General features: G+C 41.4%; 1 protein-coding gene across 11 annotated transcripts in view; it reads right to left on the bottom strand.

The window, feature by feature from the left end:
• LOC135113328 (mucin-2-like) overlaps positions 1–19244 on the bottom strand; it is a 69654-nt gene that overhangs the window by 12247 nt on the left and 38163 nt on the right. For 9 of the 11 annotated variants that reach the window (XM_064028554.1, XM_064028560.1, XM_064028555.1 and 6 more), the window contains 4 exons: positions 16635–16655; positions 14519–14676; positions 5589–7931; positions 324–396 (listed from right to left, as the gene is read on the bottom strand). In XM_064028554.1, the coding sequence (XP_063884624.1) occupies positions 324–396; positions 5589–7931; positions 14519–14676; positions 16635–16655 (2595 nt within the window). The remainder of the gene's footprint in view (positions 1–323; positions 397–5588; positions 7932–14518; positions 14677–16634; positions 16656–19244) is intronic. The other 2 variants (XM_064028558.1, XM_064028565.1) reach the window with 2 other exon arrangements.

The raw sequence follows: 19244 nt of genomic DNA, 5'->3' as shown, positions 1-19244 counted from the left end.
AGCTGTCTAAAGATAGTGTTACCATGCTGAAGTGTCCTGGAGTGGCAAAATCACAGAATGAGGCAATGACACTCAGTACAGTTATAAACTTTAGAAACACCTTTAACACACTGACCATCACTTCTGCTTACACTGTAGTGGTCTTAGATGGCCCGTCCTTATTTCTTGGTTGTTAGACCTTTAAGTTTTATTCAACTATTTTTAAAAGTAATTCACAAAAAAAATAAAAATAAAAATACAAGGAGTCAACACATTAGAAGAAGAGCCTTTAAGTATAAAATGCTGGACCTGAAGTGTGCATGGCTGAGTTGAGCCTCACTCACCTTTAGTTATGACCTCGTACTCATCCATGTCTGGGCTGGAGCCTTTGCTTGAGGCAGGACTCTCCTCAGGCTTCTGTCCGACAAGGCAGCAAGAAGGGAAAGAAAAAATAGTGTGAGAATTTCCTCTGGATCAAAGTTGTTTCCAAAGTAAAAGGAATCAAGTTGTGCCTGAATCAACTTTAAAAAGAACATGAATGACTTGCTGATGTCTGGACCTGCCTACAACATATTTGTAATCTGAAATATTATGACAAACAAAATTTACATAACAAATAGCTTCACAAAACTTTTGTTTAACTTTGATGGAAATTTTGGATACTGACTGACTTGTGTGCCCATCTATCTTTGAATCTATCCTTGAATAATCCAACAAATGCCACAAATGCTCAGTGAACTTAAACTTACTTGAAGGTAATGGTAATATATGCAAAATACTAATAAAAGTATTTGTCCACAAGATACTAAGAAAGATATCCAGCCAACTGTGGCTGTGCACAGTCTGCTACTGCTTAGATTCACTGCTGCACACACTGCACGTCCTCGCGTGTGCTCGTGTGAAGCAGTTGGCTGGCTGGTTGTTGATATCCAGACATCACTGGTTGTGTTTATATTTACTGGATGACTCTGGCTCATCTTAACAACCAACAGACATCTACTTCACTCTCTCAACAGCAACCTTAGAGTAAACTCAGGCACACTATCTTCATGGAAAATACAATGATTTTCAAATGAAGAGCACAAAAAGTATCTATGTTTGATAAATCTGCACAAATCTTTTTGATTTTCCTAGATGGAAAATACCAACTACAATCCTGCACACATAACAAACTATCTAAACAAAATTTAAACTTTTGAAATCTACATATGAATGTATAGTTACAAAAAAATTTCATGTGAGAAGTCCTGTCAACCTAAAGGCTACTTGAAAGTTGTTTGAAGACTGTCATGACATTTCCATCACATTGTAAAATTTGTAAAACATTGATGTTAGTTGAAGTTAGATGACATAAAATTGAAAGGACAATTATTACACATAACAAACTGCCATTGCTTCAATGTTGCCCTTAGCTGCTGTCCTTCACCACAGAACAGAGATCATTGTTTCTCCAACAATCCTCACAATCATTCACATGCTTATGAACTATGTAGTCAATGTTTCGCTTGTAAAACAGTAATCTCCACTACTTTAAAAGATGGAACCTTAAGTAGCCATTTGTACACCCTTCCCAGAGCATGTGTTTGTGGGTTTACAAGTTTTCTATTCTAAGCAGAGTACAGCAGATGCAGAAAGCTTGAAGGAGATATGGAGGGAAAGCTAAGCCATTATGCATTGAAGAGGGCCAACTCAAATAAGCCAGAAGAGTTAAAGCAAGAATCTCTTGGAACTCACCAAGTTATCAGGGAAACTTGGCAGAAGTGGAAAAATTTTGCCCTGACATTGCAATGAGCATGCAAAATGAGAAAGATTATCCTGACTGAGCCCTTGAAGGGGATCTCAGTCTGACATATCGATAAGATTAAAAAGAAAAATCAAAGTGCATGATGAAAATATAGAACAAAGTCCAGTTGATCTATCACAAAAGATGCCTGACTTTGCCAGCTGGTTTAGCAGTGCAAGGAGTAGGTAAACTTGTATTCTGATTATTTAATTTTGCTGAATATGTGTTATGATGTCCATTTGTGGCAGTTGCCTGAGCCAAGTGGATGTTTTGGATGTAGTCAGCCGGGCTTCACTAAGTTTCTGCCTAAGTTTCATTTAAGGGCCTTCATTAATGAATGTTCAATTTACAAATTTCCAGTTATTAGCCTCCATTTTTAATGAAGAATGCACATTTGTAAATTAATATCGAGTTTACCTCAAAATATTGAAAGCTTATTTAGAAAACTTATGGTGAAAAATTATTTTATTACTAAATGTGCCTGTGCTTAATTATGACCATAGTGACTGGACAGGCAAGGACACCCAAGCTCTACCTGGGCAATGGTGTCATCAAGGCCCAACTGGTAAGGCGTCACATACTTTGTGTGTCCTGCTGCAGGTTCAGTCCCCAGCTGCTTCATCTTTCATACAAGCTTTGGAAAGTTTAAAACAACATTTCAAAATTTAGTTCCATCATCCCAATGTGGTCATTAGCACTTTGAAACACTGACAAAATCATCTAAGGCATGAAGCTTAGGTGATGGAGATGGAGCAGTCACAACACTCCAAGGTACCCAACACCCTACAAATCTACCCATGACATTTGCCAGTTTTGATGGAGTTTAGGTGGTCCATATCCAATGCCTACCTGACAGATACCATGTGCTGCCATCCCTGTATCTGACCTCCACTGTTGTGTGTTACTTACACCAGTATTCTGCCACGCCATCAAGATAAAAATTTAACCAAAGTCTGGGAAAGGAAACTAATAATGCTATGAAAGAAGATATAAACACCAATTTTCAGCATTGACTAAAAAAACAGAAAACAGAGAATAAGAATACAATTATGGTGTAGAATACTGTATTGCCCACCCCATACCCTCTCTCTCTTTATCAATAAATGTATTCTGGTGAAATGTTACACTGGATATTACTAGATGCCTTTTAACAATGTTTTTTGTGCATAAACCTTTGTGATGCCGACATCTAATCATGGCTGATCCTTATGAGCCTGATATATTTATAAGAAAAAAATGAGCTGAACACCAAAAATTGGTGAAATTGGCACAGGGCACTTCAGCATCACCACATGGGACAATGTGGCAGCAGTTTTCACTACACAGTTCCTGGCGGCACAACAACACAGGCTACAGACGGCCTCATGAATGCAAGGAAAGCATGAGTGGCTGAGTGAAGGATGGACGACAACAACAAACCTTGCTAGTCTTAGTCACACATATGCTATTTTCCAATACATCACCAGTGCCTTCACTGCAACAAATTCAGTGGAAACACTGCAAGCACTGATGTTTTAGCAGAGCATACTCATGATTGATTGTGTTGCTGCTTTGCAACAGTACTCTATCAAATCATGAGGCAAATGCATGCCTGGGTGTGTGTGTGTGTGTGTGTGTGTGTGTGTGTGTGTATGAATATATATATATATATATATATATATATATATATATATATATATATATATATATATATATATATATATATATATATATATATATATATATATATATATATATATATATATAGTGGAACCTTGGTTACTGAATATCTCCTTTTCCAAACAACTCAGTTTTCAACCGAAAATTTCAACTCATAATTGCTTTGGTTGCCATACCATAATTTGGTTTTCAAACAAAGTTACTGGACCTCAAATACTACAAGACATAGTAGAAGCTGCCATTTATTACTAATTTATTGTTCCTATAAATATTTCCTTTGTTTTTATATATTTGGAGGAGAGACAGAGGGTAAGACAGTAATTTATCTTTGAAATAAGTTAAATGTGATCCTCTTCAAGAACCTTGAGGTAAATAAATAAGGTTCAGCACTCAGGAGTAATCCCTAACCTCCTGTGGCTCTCTCTATGACCCACACAACCATCACTACTGCACAACTGCATTTTCCCAGTATCTTTTCCCAGCAGCAAGATGTCACCTTCATTTTGGCAGTGAGTGGATAGCTCCTCTCTGTGTCATTCTGTAAGGCTTACCTCACTTGGTCGGTGACAACAAGAGTGTCTGCATGGTCTAAACAATATTTTTGATGAGTTCTGTGTCACTAAGTTCATTCAATGACATCCTTTCTGGATAAAAAAAATTTCTAAGCTGGAGATGGTGTGGAGTGGCCATCTTAGCAGTGGAAGTGTCGGCCATTACCCACTAAGAAATGGTGGATGGATGTCTGAGAATGGATTAATCTATTTTACATTGATTCCTATAGGGAAAATAGTTTGTTTTTTAACATTTTGGATTTGGAATGGCATTCAGGAACTAATTAATTTAGAAAACCGAGGTTCCACTATATATATATATATATATATATATATATATATATATATATATATATATATATATATATATATATATATATATATATATATTGAATTGAGGTTCCACTGCATATATATATATATATATATATATATATATATATATATATATATATATATATATATATATATATATATATATATATATATATATATAAATATGCAGTGGAACCTCAATTCACAAACTTAATCAGTTCCTGAATGCTGTTCAAAATCCAAAATGTTTGAAAAACTAAACTACTTCCTCCACAGCAATCAATATAAAATGGATTAATCTGTTCCCAGACACCCATCTACCCTGTCTTAGTGGCTTATGACAGATGTTCCCACAGCTAAGATGGCTGCTTCACATCATCTCACAAATTATTTATCCAGAAAGGATGTATTGAATGAACTTAATGACAAAGAGCTCATCAGAAGATACTGTTTAGACTGCAGATACTCTCTCTTTGTCACTATCTAGTGAGGGAAGCCTTACAGAATTACAAAGAGAGGAGCAACCCACTTACCATCAAACTGAAGGTGATCAAAACACTTAGATATCCTGCTGCTGGGAAAAGCTACTGGGAAAATGCAGCTGTGCAGTAGTGATGGCATTGTGGGTTATGAAGAGAGCTACAGGTGGCTAGGGATTACTCCTGAGCGCCAAAAACTTTTTGTTTATATTGAGGCTTTTCAATGGAATCACATCTGTCTTATTTGAAAGATTGAATTACATTATGACCTCCAAATATATAAAAACAAAGAAAATATTTATAGAAATTATAAATTAGTAATAAATGGCAGCTTTTATTGTATCTTTTCATATCTGAAATCAAGTAACTTGGTTCTTGAACCGAATTATGGTACCACAACCGAAGCAATTATTAACTAAAAAGTTTGTTCGAAAACCGATTTGTTCGAAAAGGGAGGTGTCTGGTAACTGAGGTTCCACTGTATTCATAAATATATATATATATATATATATATATATATATATATATATATATATATATATATATATATATATATATATATATATATATATATAAAGGAAAGTTGTAACACTATAAAGCAAGAGAATACAGTTAATTAAGCTCTGTAGAGAGAGAGAGAGAGAGAGAGAGAGAGAGAGAGAGAGAGAGAGAGAGAGAGAGAGAGAGAAAAGAGAGTGTTACTGGTGACATCTTAAGGAAACAGAGCAAGGAGAAGGTGAGGCAGCCTGAGGAAGGAATGCAGCAGTGGCAGGTTTAGTGTTTGAGTGAGGCTGAGGAGGGAGGACGGCCACACAGCCTTACTGGGGCAGCTGGGGGGGGCGCCTCCTCCCTCACGGCCTCAGCGAGGGCAGCCTCCACCCTCTTCTGGGCAGCTTCCCTGTCCAGGACGGTGGAGGCTGACGACTCATCCGTGGAGGCCGTGGAGGACTCTTGCAAGGAATTCAATTGATCCAAGGCGGCACGAGTGGTAGAGGCCACAATGGCCTCCGCCATGGCCTCCACAGCAGGGGGGGCTGCAGCGGGGGCAGGAGGCTCCCCCACCACCTTCCCACCCACAGTCTTGGTGGGAGGTGTGGGCTCGGAGGCGTTGGCGGCGGCAGCAGGAGGGACAGCAGGGGGAGCTGCTGGTACTGAGCCGTCCTCAGCGCTTGGCTTTTCCTTCATCACCAGCGTCCTCTCTGGGGTGGGTTCCTTGGTGAACTGGTCAGCAGTGAGAGTACTGACCACAGCAGTCGGGGCACTGAAAAATGGAGCGACCATCACTGCATCGCCTTCCGTCTTTGGTGTTTCCTTGATCACTTTTGTTCTCTCAGGGGTGCGCTCCTTGATGAACTGGTCAGCAGTGATGGTGCTGACAACAGGGGAGGGGCCAGTGAAGAGTGGAGCAACCATCACTGCGTCACCCTCAGCCTTGGGAGTTTCCTTAATGACTCGTGTTCTCTCAGGAGTGGGTTCCTTGATGAACTGGTCAGCAGTGATGGTGCTGACAACAGGGGAGGGACCAGTGAAGAGTGGAGCAACCATCACTGCATCACCCTCAGCCTTGGGAGTTTCCTTGATGACTCTTGTTCTCTCAGGAGTGGGTTCCTTGATGAACTGGTCAGCAGTGATGGTGCTGACCACCGGAACAGGGCCGGTGAAGAGTGGGGCAACCATTACAGCATCACCTTCAGCTTTTGGGGTCTCCTTTATCACAGGTGTTCGCTCAGGAGTGGGTTCCTTCATGAACTGGGCAGCAGTAACAGTGCTGACAGCTGGAAGTGCTGTGGCATAGAATGAAGCAGCAGGAGCAGCTGGTGTAGAGTCTTCCTCAGCATCTGGAGTTTCCTTTGTCACGACTGTCCTCTCTGGCGTGGGTTCCTTTGTGAACTGGGCAGCAGTGATAGAGCTGACAACAGGAGCAGGGGAAGTGAAGAGAGGAGCAATCATCACTGCATCCCCCTCAGCCTTGGGGGTTTCCTTGATTACAGGAGTTCTCTCTGGTGTGGGCTCTTTGGTGAACTGGGTAGCAGTGATGGTGCTCACCACAGGGGCAGGACTTGTGAAGAGAGGAGCAACCATTGCTGGCTGCTCAGGAGTGGTAGTGGCTGGCTGCTCTGGAATGGTGGTGGGTGGCTGTGTTGGAGTGGTGGTGGCTGGCTGCTCTGGAGTGGTAGTAGCTGGCTGTTCAGGAGTGGTGGTGGCTGGCTGCTCTGGAATGGTGGTGGGTGGCTGTGCTGGGGGTTGCTGTGGAGTGGAGGTAGCAGTGACAGTCTTTGGGTCAGTAGTAGAGGGGGAGGAGGTCTGCACCGGGGCAGGGATGCCTGGCTGGCTGCCTTCCAGGCCCAGGATGGCCAGACTGACATGGCTGGTCACGATGCAAGGCACAGCACCAGCCTCACTGCTCTCCATCTCCACATTGGTGTCCTTGGTGTCCTTGACAAGAAGCTGTGTTTCTGATGGCAGGAGAGCATCAAGGAGGATCTCAGGCACCTCCACTGGTACAGGAGGGATGTCTTTCTCGCGCTTGAATGACGTGTCCAGTCCCATGACGGCAATTTCTCTTTCCTTCTCTGTCTGAGTGCTGTGTTCAGTGCTAGCTGCTGGCAGAGTTTGTGTGGATATACCTTTGCTGCTTGTTCCAACAGCTGCCTCCTGAGGAATATCTGCAGCTTTGTAAACCACCTCTGGTACATCTTCCTGTACTACAACCTGGGCAGGCTGACACACCTCTTCTTGGTGGTTTTCTTCTGCAAAGGAGACAAAGTCAGAAATATCTGCACCTGTCTCTGTGGCCTCTGAGGGGCCTTCCTCACTTCCTGTGGCACTGGTGGAAGATGATTCTGAGGGCAATTTGAAGGTGACCTCCTTACCGGTAGGAGTGACTTTGGTGGGCTCAGGTGCTGGGGGTCTCTCAACTTGTGCTGGCTTGTCCTGGGTGTCCTGTGGCTGAGCAGGTGTGGTGTGGGTCTCAGGGTGCTTTGGTGGTGGTGATGCGATGTCATGGGCCTCAGCCTTGTCGCCTTCAGAGACGGCCTCCTCTTGCTGTGCTGAAACATCTGTGTGACCCTCCTTTGGGGCAGCACCATCCTGGCTCACCCCAGAGGAAGCCTTCCCTTCAAGAGGGGCCTCCCCCTGGAGCTCACCTGGGGTGCTGATCTCTGCCTGTGGAGGAGAGGGTGGGGGAGGGGAGGTGTCTACAGCACTGGGGGAGGAAACAACGGGCACACCATCTACCTTCACCTCGGGCACCACAACCTGGTCCTCCTCCAAGGGCTCCTCTTCTTCTGAAGTGGAATCCCTGCGTCCCAGGATGTCTCCACCCCTCCCACCCATCTGCAGCTGCTTAACCTCCCCAAGAAGAGCTTCTGAAAAGCTGGACAGCTGGTCTACCTGTAGCTCCTGCAGATGGTGGCGCAGGGAGGTGGGAAGGGAGTTGTCCTCACTGAGGGTGGCGGTGAACTGCTCACTGCTGGGGTCCTCCTCACTGGTGATCTCACTCACCTCCTCCTGCAGGAACACACACACAGTCACCCAAGGAAATGGACCCCTCACCTCAAGCCTCACATCACTCACTCACTCATCCTTCCACACACCAACAACGAATAGTCAATATGAGCACACTAATTTATTAAAGCTGCTCATAAATAAATATTCACATCAACTTTCACATATATATATATGAAAATAGCATGTATGTATATATATATATATGTACTCCAGTAATCATAACATTCATCATAATTATATAATTAATATTAGTAATAATAAAAGTAAATAGCATTGACTTTTTCACCTGGTAAGGCTGGCAAAACTGTAACTTTCAAATCCATCATAATATCGACACAACACAATGCAAGGGATACGCTATATTTGAGGTGGTAGGAAGCTGACCATACAGAGAGAAACATATGCAAACCAAACAGTCATTACAACACCAATGCACCCAAATGCACATATAAAATTCAACAAATAGTGTAAGCAAAGTAGCAATAATTACCATGCAAACCCTGTGTGTCATCCTGAACAAACTTCATTCCACAAACAAGCAGCCCCACCTGAGGCACTGCCTGCACAACACACAATGGTGTTCTCTACATTTGGGCAGTCCGTGGCTCACAATACTTTAGTGAAGCTGAATTCTAACAAGCTGTAAGGCTCTGGCTTTCAAGTTTTCCCCATTCATTCAAAAAGTTAATAAAAGATTTTTACATAACTATTCATTGTAACGTCTAATCTTGCTTACCACCACCTGCAGGGCACATCAGTCTTGTATGCAGACTGACAGATCTGGTATAGCCTATTCATAGTATTATATAGATCCTTCTCTTAAGAAGTCTCAAAATCATTACACTCAAAACATATAGTAATTTTCTGCTAGTTGTAGCTAGTTTGATTATCACAATAATTAAATTTTGACATTTACAGTTCAGAATTATTCTACTTGGGCCAACAAATTATTTTCTTGGTTGTAGGTATCAGTCTATGAGTATTTAGTAATTCATAAGAACCTATTTTTGCATTTCACAATTCTAAAGTTCAAGCCACAATAAGTTTGTAGTGTGCCTGAACAAAGATAACACTAACAGGTTCATCAAGATGAAGCTCATGGTCTGTGCTGATCACCACTCATCACCCAACATCCCTCCAAAGAATCCTACCCACCATTTGTTACTCCCCATCACAACTTATGGTCCCACTAAACTGACACAAGAGCAGAAACTCTAAACACATGAGTATCTTGGAGGACAACATACGAAGGAAATACTGATAGAGGCAGTGTCACACAGCTTCCTTCATAAAACTGCAATTCCTTCATAATAACTTCCTTGGATACAGATTGTGCAGAGAAATTCTTGAGGGAATTACCTTTTTATGACATATTCACCATAAGTACAGCATAGTGGGAATACTGTTACAGTTTTTCAGTAGATTTTTAAGTATCACATGAAGCCCTCCACAAACTTATTTTCATTTACTTTATTTCTATTTCATTCTATAATACATTTTACAGTTCATCTACAAGTATATCTTTTACATCAATTTCAAAAGAGCATATGAAGATTTCCAAACATTTACTTTAATCTGTATCTTATATATCTTTTAATTCAGTATATCAAGCTTTTCAAAAATGACAATCAGTATTTTTTTATGACAAGTTTCCTAACATGAGAGTTAAAGCTTTCAAAAAACCTTACTTAAAATAAGACCTTTTCAATCAAACATCCTGACCATCATTCCCAGTCCTGCTTAACTTTAGCAAAATCACAAAAGAATAGTATACCCTTAGATTTCTCCACCAAATCTGTATCAAAGGAATGCACTACAAAGGAACAGCAGTGTTATGAAGCAGACTCATCTGGCATAATACTGACTTAACCCTCTGACTGCTGTGGCTTAACATCATAAAATTCTCAAGTGCAAATTTAGTTTATGATTCTGGAAGATAACACTCACAGCAAAGGAGGCAACTGCACATTTAGTAAAGCTCTTTAGTGGATGTTTAATCTTTGCTAATTAAAAAAGCCTGTATTTAGAAATGCTTTGCTCTCTCACCATGACTATTTACAGAGGCCACAGAGATGATCAACCAGGTTCTCAAGAGTGTTTCTTTTCTTAATAAAGCAGATATCTTATCAATCTGCCACTAGAACTATAAAAACACCATTAAAAACCTGTGTAACATCAACTACAGCTTCTTGAAAGTAGTCAGGGTGTGGGGCTTTTGAATTATTTCTGAACATTATCTGAAAACTGGCAAGGGTTACTCAGATAAGCATCATTAGCAGTCAGAATTAAAGAGCAGACAACACACGTTATTTAGAGTAGCCTGACACAAGAGTTCCTCACGCGACAAGCACTTCCCTGCACATACGAGGCAACATCCATGGACTGAGCAGAAGAATGCGAGTAGAAGGACGAGATGCAGTAAGATCAGAGAATAAGACCAGAGCTAATACAAACATGCACTACCTTTATGATCTGGCCAGTTGTCATATGCTTGTCTCAAATGATACCACCTGAAATACACTTCCCCTGTCTAATAATAATAAAATAATAATAATGATGATAATAATAATAATAATAGTACTAATAAGACATGCATATAAGTTTACCAAAGAACAAGACACAGCTATGATCTATAATGCTCCTTCTCTGTCATGTCAAAATGTACATGCTCAAGATCTACAGTAGGTTTCTGGAGCATAAGAGCACTACAGCATAAAACAGAAATCTATTTCTGATCCTTAGTAATACTTATTGAGAATTTTGAACATGCAAGTGGTGTGTGTGTGTGTGTGTGTGTGTGTGTGTGTGTGTGTGTGTGTGTGTGTGTGTGTGTGTGTGTGTGTGTGTGTGTGTGTGTGTGTGTGTGTGTGTGTGTGTGTGTGTGTGTGTGTGTGTGTGTGTGTGTTGAGATTACAATTGCAGGATCCTGTTTCCTTATCTCATTTGGTCTATTATTACTTTAAAGTCATGAACACTATATCCTTCTTTAGATCATTTCACTTGTCAATGAGTGTGTGTGTGTGTGTGTGTGTGTGTGTGTGTGTGTGTGTGTGTGTGTGTGTGTGTGTGTGTGTGTGTGTGTGTGTGTGTGTGTGTGTGTGTGTGTGTGTGTATGTGTGTGTGTGTGTGTGTGTGTGTGTGTGTGTTCCCACTAGTGAGGACAACACTCCACCCCAGCTGGCCAAGGAATGCAGTACAAGACTTCCACAAGACACTGCAAAGGTAAACAAGAGGCCTCCAGGCAAGGCAATCTGAACACTGCTACTCAGACTTCTTAAATGTCACCATACACCAAAATGTTTTTGCTCCTGTTTGTAATGTAGTAAAATAATCTTATAGGGTGACTCTGGTTTCATTACTTGTATATTCACTAATCACCAGTACCTTTTCTAACAGATTTTTAGTAGAGCACTTAAAGCTTTCCAAAAAGAGAAACTCTGGTGAGAAATTCATGAATAACCTACATCTGAAATCTAGAATACATTTTAATTTCAAGAGATTTAAGATTTGTAAATTAGATTAGATTGTAGATTAGATATTCTGCAATATCTAAAAAATTAAATAAATAAAAATTAAACATCTTTTTAATTCCAAAGGATTATGTTATATTAAAGAAAATAAGACATTTGGAAATAACCCAAATCTATAATATTTAAAAATACCAAAAATTTCAAACCAATAACATCTTTTAAACTCTAAAGGATTACCAATAAGTCATCTTCAAGAAAGTTAAGAGATTTCTAAACATAACCTAAACCTGCAACACCACAAACTTCTCTTCTCAAGTGACATACAGAAGAGTCTGGGCACCATTCAGTTTGCCTTGGGTGTGGCCTGCTTCCCCACCACCCAACAAGAAAAGACAAGAAGACAATAAGACACAACACAGCACAAACAGCAGTCTGAGCATTGAGAACCAGACAACACTCAGAATGAAGCCAAACCTGGAGTTAAGAAACACAGGGAAATGAGACAATAAAAACGGAAGAGGAGAGGCAAGGAGAGGAAAGGAGAGGGAGGACACTTACGCATCTCGCAGTGGAGGGAGTTCTCTTACTACTGAAGGAGGAGGAAGAGGAGGAGGAGGAAGGGGAGTTGCAGTTTTCTCTCCCTTCTCTTCCTTGCCCCCTGAAGTGCCTTAAAGCGCTCGCAGGGTTACTGGCTGTGGGGGATGGGTCCTTGGGAAGTGTTGGGGATGGGATGCAGGTGGTGGTGGTACTGGTGGGGTACTGGGTATGTGAAGGCTGCATGTGGTGTAAATCTTGTGCATTTGTGCTTGAGAGTGTGTGTGGTGGGTGTGTGTGCGGCGTATGGTTCTGTGAAGGCTGTGTGTGTTCAGTGCTTATGTTGGCGAGTGATGCTGTGTTATTTCCGACAGACAATTTAGCATAACCGAGAGGAATGGCTTGGCGAAGGTAAGAAGAGTTGCACGTACAGACAGGGGCAGAGGAGGTGGAGGAAGAGGAGCACGAGTAAGAGGTGGAAGATAAATTAGTGGATGGATAGGGATGTGTGGGATGTAAGGGAGTGTACGAGGAAGAGGAGGAAGAGGACGGGCAAGTACAGGTGGCAGATCGGGAGGATGAAGATAAGGAAGAGGAGGGGGAGGAAGAGAAAAGAGGGGAAGATGGAGAGAAGGAGGAGGAATTTACACATCCACAGCGCAATGTATTTCTTAAACATGAGTTATTCTTCATGCTCTCCTGCACTTTGGGTTCTGAGGGGCAGCTACATTTGCCTCCACTGCGAGATACATTCTTCCTCCCTCCCCTTTGCCTTCCCTTCTTTGACTCCTCCTCCTTCTCCTCCCCTTCTTCCTCCTCTTCTTTTCCTCCCTCCTCCTCCTCCTCCTCCTTCTCCTCCCCCTCCTCCTCCTCTGTGACCTTGCTCAGTTCCTCCTCCTCCTTAGGACAGGAACTGTGGCCATGAGAGTAGTGATCAAGTTCGGCTAAAATGCCAGAAATTGCTGTAGAGACTGTGTGTGTGTGTGTGTGTGTGTGTGTGTGTGTGTGTGTGTGTGTGTGTGTGTGTGTGTGTGTGTGTGTGTGTAGAATTCAGGTACATGTAAATTGTGAAGGAAAATTTGTTTGTTTATAGATAGTGGGAGAGAGAGAGAGAGAGAATTTCATGTTTGATTTAAAAGGACAATGGAAAAAAATGGGTTATGTTAATGTGAATCAGAATACAGTGAATGTTTTGAGTGATGTGATGTTAGTTTTTGTTGAGGCAGAGGAGGAGGAGGAGGAGGAGGAGGAGGAGGAGGAGGAGGAGGAGGAGGAGGAGGAGGAGGAGGAGGAGGAGGAGGAGGAGGAGGAGGAGGAGGAGGAGGAGGAGGAGGACAGTTATGTTAGAAACACTCAAAAACACACACATCTTAATACTACCGAGGAAGGAGCTGTGACCCAAACCTGCCTCAACAATGCCTCACACACACGTTGTAAAGCCAAATGGGGCACAGAATGAAAACCTTGTTAAAAATGAAGCAATAAATGAAAACAAGAGCACCGAAAAAGATAGTAATGGAGTTGCTTATATGGTAATGCTTCTAGACGAATATTTTCAGCTCAGTGGCCATATGACAGTTTAGGGTGAGTTTATTATTTTTGAGTGGGAAAGGCACAAGGGAAACTGACTGAAGCTAGAGTATTACATATTATCTGTCGTTCTAACTGCAGGTCTCACTGAGAGAGGCTGTAGTTGAAACATAAGAGGATATATATAACAGGACTATTTCCAAGACACCTATCAGTTAAAGCACAGATAACCTTGCTATTCCTGGATAACTCAAGACAAGTCAAGTAAGGTGCACTGACATAAATTTGATATGAAAACAGAAAAAAATGACAAAAGAATATCTAAAAATCGATTCCTATGGTGAATGAAGACAAGAATAACGGTGCTTGGTATTATAACAGGATGTAAATAACAGGCTGAGTGAAGCAAAGTGAAAGTAGAGGTGTGATGCATCAGGGTAAATCTGGGTTGGCTCCTCCTCTGTCTGCCCTGGAACTGTGAGTGTGTGTGTGTGTGTGTGTGTGTGTGTGTGTGTGTGTGTGTGTGTGTGTGTGTGTGTGTGTGTGTGTGTGTGTGTGTGTGTGTGTGTGTGTGTGTGTGTGTGTGAGTTTGTGTGTGTGTTAGCATCAAGGTACAACACTCCAGGGCAGACCAAACACAGGCAACGCAGACACAAGTCCAAACACACACACACACACTCATACACACACACACAAAAGCCTCCTGACCTTGAGAATCTTGGCCTGGAACTGAGCCTGAGAAAGGACCTCGGTGATCTTGGCTGCCGTCAGTTTGTCCGTCACTGAGCCCATCTGACTCATAAGCCGCTCCATGGCCCGCTCCGTCTCCTCCAGTCGCCGCCGGAGGTGGTCCAGCTGTTCATCCTCTGTGGGGCCTTGAGGATCACTACCTGCCCCTCCCCCTCCCTCCGTCAAGTCTGGCTAGGCTATTTGTACACATCTCCCTTCCTCTGAGGTGGTACTAAGGTCATCATTTGTGTTCATTCCCCTTCCTGTCTATTAGTCTCCTTGTCTTGAGGTTGTGGAGTTTCTCTGTTCTTCTAAGGGAGCAGTCAGGTCTTGTTTATCCTTTCCTTTTCTCTTCCCTTCAAGTTCCTCTTAGGTTAGTCTCTCTCCCTACATCTCTTTCTGTTAAGGGGTAGGGTTTTCTGTGTTCAGTAGAGGTAGTTAGGTCTGTTTGTCTCTCCCCCTCCCACTGTTAAGTCTGGCTATCTATGCATGTCTGCCCTTCCTCTGAGGTGGTTCATAAGTCACTGTCTCTCCCTGTTTCTGGCAAGGCTGTGGGTTTGTGTTTTTTTGTAGGGAAGTCATGTTTGTTTATCCTTCCCCCTTGTCTCTACAACCCCTCCATTTTTCTGTAATGGCTTTGAGATTTTTCTGTGTTCTTTGGTAGGGGCAGTCAGGTCTGTTAGTCCTTCCCCCTTGTCCCTAAAACCCTCTATCTCTCTATTGAGGCTCTGGTGTTTGTTTTCTTTTGTTGGGGCAGTTAGTTCTGTTTATCCTTCCCCCTTGTCACTATACCACTCCCTGTCTCAATGAGGCTCTGGGCTCTTGCGTGTTCTACAGAGCAGTCATGTCTGTTTATCCTTCCTCCTTCTCTTCCCCTCCTCTGTGTGGGATATGGGGTTTGTCTGTCCTTATCATTCCTCTTCTGTCTCTGGGTCTTTGGAGTCTGCCTATACCTACATCTTCTCTTTCAGCCTTTTCTTCAAGGGGTCTCTATAGGTCAGTCTATCATTCTTCTATCAGTTATTTAATGTCATTCCTGCCTCTGTCAATTTCTATGGGACCTAAAACTTCACATCTACCTTTCCTTTTTACATCCTCCTTCCCTATATGCCCATTTGTTCCTTCACTCATTAGGGCTCAAGGTTTAGTAGTGCAAGCCCTCCTGTCACCACACTCTCTCTTCCTGCCTCACACTCCAAAACAACACTGGTGAATGCACTGTTGATGAGACTGCCATGCATTGTCTCCTAATGTGTCTTTCATAATTTACTTCTTTTGTTAAAAAGCTGACTCGCAATTAAACCAGAATATAAACATGCAACTACTGTACTCACACACACACACACACAGACACACACACACACACACATACTTTCTCTCTCTCAATCCTACATATACAGTATAAAAAAGGATATGTCATGCTGTCTCTTCTGTTTCAAGTTGCCTGTAGTTTTCTTTTTCTCTGTTTTCCATGTCCTTCTTCCTTATTTTCTGAAGGTAACTTCTTGTTTCATCTACTTAGTTCCTTATCTATTTCCCATCCCTCTCAATTTACTGATAATTTCCTATCTACTATAGATGACAGAGGAACTAATCTAGTCTGGTAATTCCTTCTTTTTAATCAATTTGTCACTTTCTTGGAACACATTTACCTTTCTCTTATAATGACTCACTATAGTATTATCACTGAGAACTTTAAAAAGATTAAAAGTCAAATCCATAAACATTTTTGGACAGGTTTACAATACTTACCAACTGTACACCTAACTTTCTGACACAGACTATCAAGTTTAGCAATTCATAACATAATCCTACATTCTCCAAGTCTATTTCAAGGGCTATAAATGTCATTATCAAACCGAATCCAGCACTAATCTGAAAATACGGTCATTGTCTTTACTTCCTGCTGGTCTCACTCTGTCTGTATCTAATATGTCCAAACTTTTGATCTCACAACAGCTTGGTTAACATTATCACCCATGTTGTACCCATAAGAACAGTCTCAAAAATTCTTGTCACCGATACCACCCAGCATTCCCCAGTAATCAACCACCACACAACAAAGGCATGCACTCAAATGTCCTTCACAACTTACTTTTGTCACAGTCAGTCTTTGCTGCAGCATGGAAGATAAAAGGTAATTTTGTAAGCAACTTAAGTGCAAGAATTTTAAAACATAGCTTTATCTAAAATGAAGAGCATTTAAATATCTTGGTGCTTCACACACTCCATCCACACCATAATGATGATTTTTTTATGTCCTTTACTGACATGAGGCTTTCACACACTAGCTCCATCACTCTCCTTTCCCAGTAACTGATCAAGATAAATCAATAATTTTATCTATCTATATATCAGGCCAGCAATTCCACATAGGGTGGCCCAGACAAAGCACCACACACTCATACACACATCATCCACACTCTTAGCCCTGTTGGCCCCCAGTGGAAAGGTATCATCTCATGGACTACCCTACTATACCTGAGGAGATTAAGCATAGCACAGCTGGCCACATACTTCCACAGTAAGGTCCAACAGCATACACTGGTTTACCCCTGCCCCTTCATAATGAAACCATTCCTTACTCTGTACCTACTCCAATCAATAACTACATAATTTGAATACTTCATTTTGAATAAACACAAAATTATCTTTACTTTTCCCTTTCTTCCATACATGGATAATGTGTGACTGTCTGTCTGAATAATTTTAGTAGATAAATTTTCCCTGAAATTATATTACTGGCTTAACATAAATGCATGAAGAGTTACAGTACTGGACAGATGTACAGCTTTACGTCCCTCACTTTAACCATTTCACAGCTGGTCAATGCTTCTCATAATCATCTACAACTTTTAAGACTTATTTTTTGTACTGCAGTTTCTTATATACATAATTCCATAGCTTAGCAAAGATGAAATTAACCTCATATTCTTTTTCCTTCATGTCCATCCCAACAATTTATTACAGTGATCTCAGTGTTAACAAAAGGTAACCACAGCAATATATGGATTAATCTATTCATTCATTTTTTTTTACCTTATTTGCATACCAGTCTTATTGTGTGATATGGAGCACGTATGCTTTACTTCTTTTTAAAGCTATCCCCTCTCCATATACTTCTTCACCTTTCACTGTTTCCCAAGAGTCAGGGGTTAACACTATGTATGAGTCTCCTCAAGTTGTTTGTCCTTTGGATCTTCCCTTGTGACCCCCATTCTTTACAGTTCTACCACAATTTCGTCCCTCAATCTCACTCCTCTCCACACACACACACACAGAAACAAAAGGTAGGACTAATACTTCTATCACCAGCTGAGGCACACTTTGTTTTATCTCTGTGCCTATTCACTGCTAAGGCAAAGGCTGCAGTGTGAAGGGAGGCCTGCCCAAATGGTCCCCATTAAGACAGGGATCTGAACAGGACCTCCCATAAGCTGTGCATGCTGACCACTGTGCCACCAAGACACAGTGTATTTGTCAGTTTACGATATGTAAGCTTTACTGTGTGAATCGCAATGGTGGCGGTGATGATGGTAATAGTAATGATAGTAAGTGATAATGCTGAAAATTAAGGTGTAGTGAAAGTGATAGAGACAATGATGATGGTGTGGTATAATGATGGAAATGGTTATAAAAATGATGATAATGGTGGTGGTGGTGGTGGTGGTGGTGGTGATAAAAGATAATGATTTTGATGACACTGGTAATAGCAAAGGTAATAATAGTGATAATAATGATGGTGTGGTGATGAATATGATGATGGAAACAATGAAGAATACAATAGCAGTAAAAATGGTAGTAATGATGATACCACGACTACAATACTTTCAATTTGGCTCACTTGCTTATTTCCTTCACTCTCCAATAACTTTTTAACCACATAGAACTAAACCCAGTCATATAACCCCACCAGACCAGCAGAATCCAATAGCTCTCTTTACAAACCAAAAACCTGACCCAAAATACCCTTAAACTTTACATCCACAATTCCACAACCAACATCCATAACCAGCACAGAAAGTCACTGACCACAAATACCTCAAGCAACTAAAGATAAAAGAGTGTTCTAGCCATGAGACAAGTGCCATACAGACACTACAGCAAGCTACAGCCAAGAGTGGTCTAGCCCATACAAGTTCTGGCACTAGGCAATGCTGTGTAATGCAAGCAATCACATACAAATGAAAGAACTAAGTATAATTCTCCTGGAAGTCAAGCAGAATTTAGTTGGCCTGCACCAATGGGTGAAAACGAATATACGACAGGTTTGTTTTTAGGTCTGTACTTTGAAATGCTTTGTTCTCTCACCGGGACTATCATAAAAGGCTACAGAGATGATTTGTTTGATTCTCATGAATGCTTTTTCCGACTGGCAGTGCAGAGATCCTTGTTAAGCTTTCATTAGAATCTGAGAGTGCAAAAAATTTTGCATCTATACTTTGAAATGCTTTGCTCTCTCACTAGGAATATTTCAAAAGGCTACAGCAACAATAGGTTGACTTCTCATGAGGGTTTTTCCCACTGACAGTGCAAAAAATCCTAGTTAAACTACCACTAGAATCACAAACACCCTTGAAAACCTTGATAACTTCCTCTACAGTCTGCTAAATACTGTAAAGATAAGATGCCAATATGCATGAGAATATAGTCCTCAGTTACAAATCCAAGAATGCTACTCACTAGACAGCCAAAATAAAGGGAA

The sequence above is a fragment of the Scylla paramamosain genome, chromosome 25 (genome assembly GCF_035594125.1).
Source record: "Scylla paramamosain isolate STU-SP2022 chromosome 25, ASM3559412v1, whole genome shotgun sequence".
In the NCBI taxonomy this organism is placed as follows: domain Eukaryota; kingdom Metazoa; phylum Arthropoda; class Malacostraca; order Decapoda; family Portunidae; genus Scylla; species Scylla paramamosain.
The sequence above is the reverse complement of the archived record's forward strand: the minus strand, read 5'-3'. Positions and strand labels throughout refer to the sequence as shown.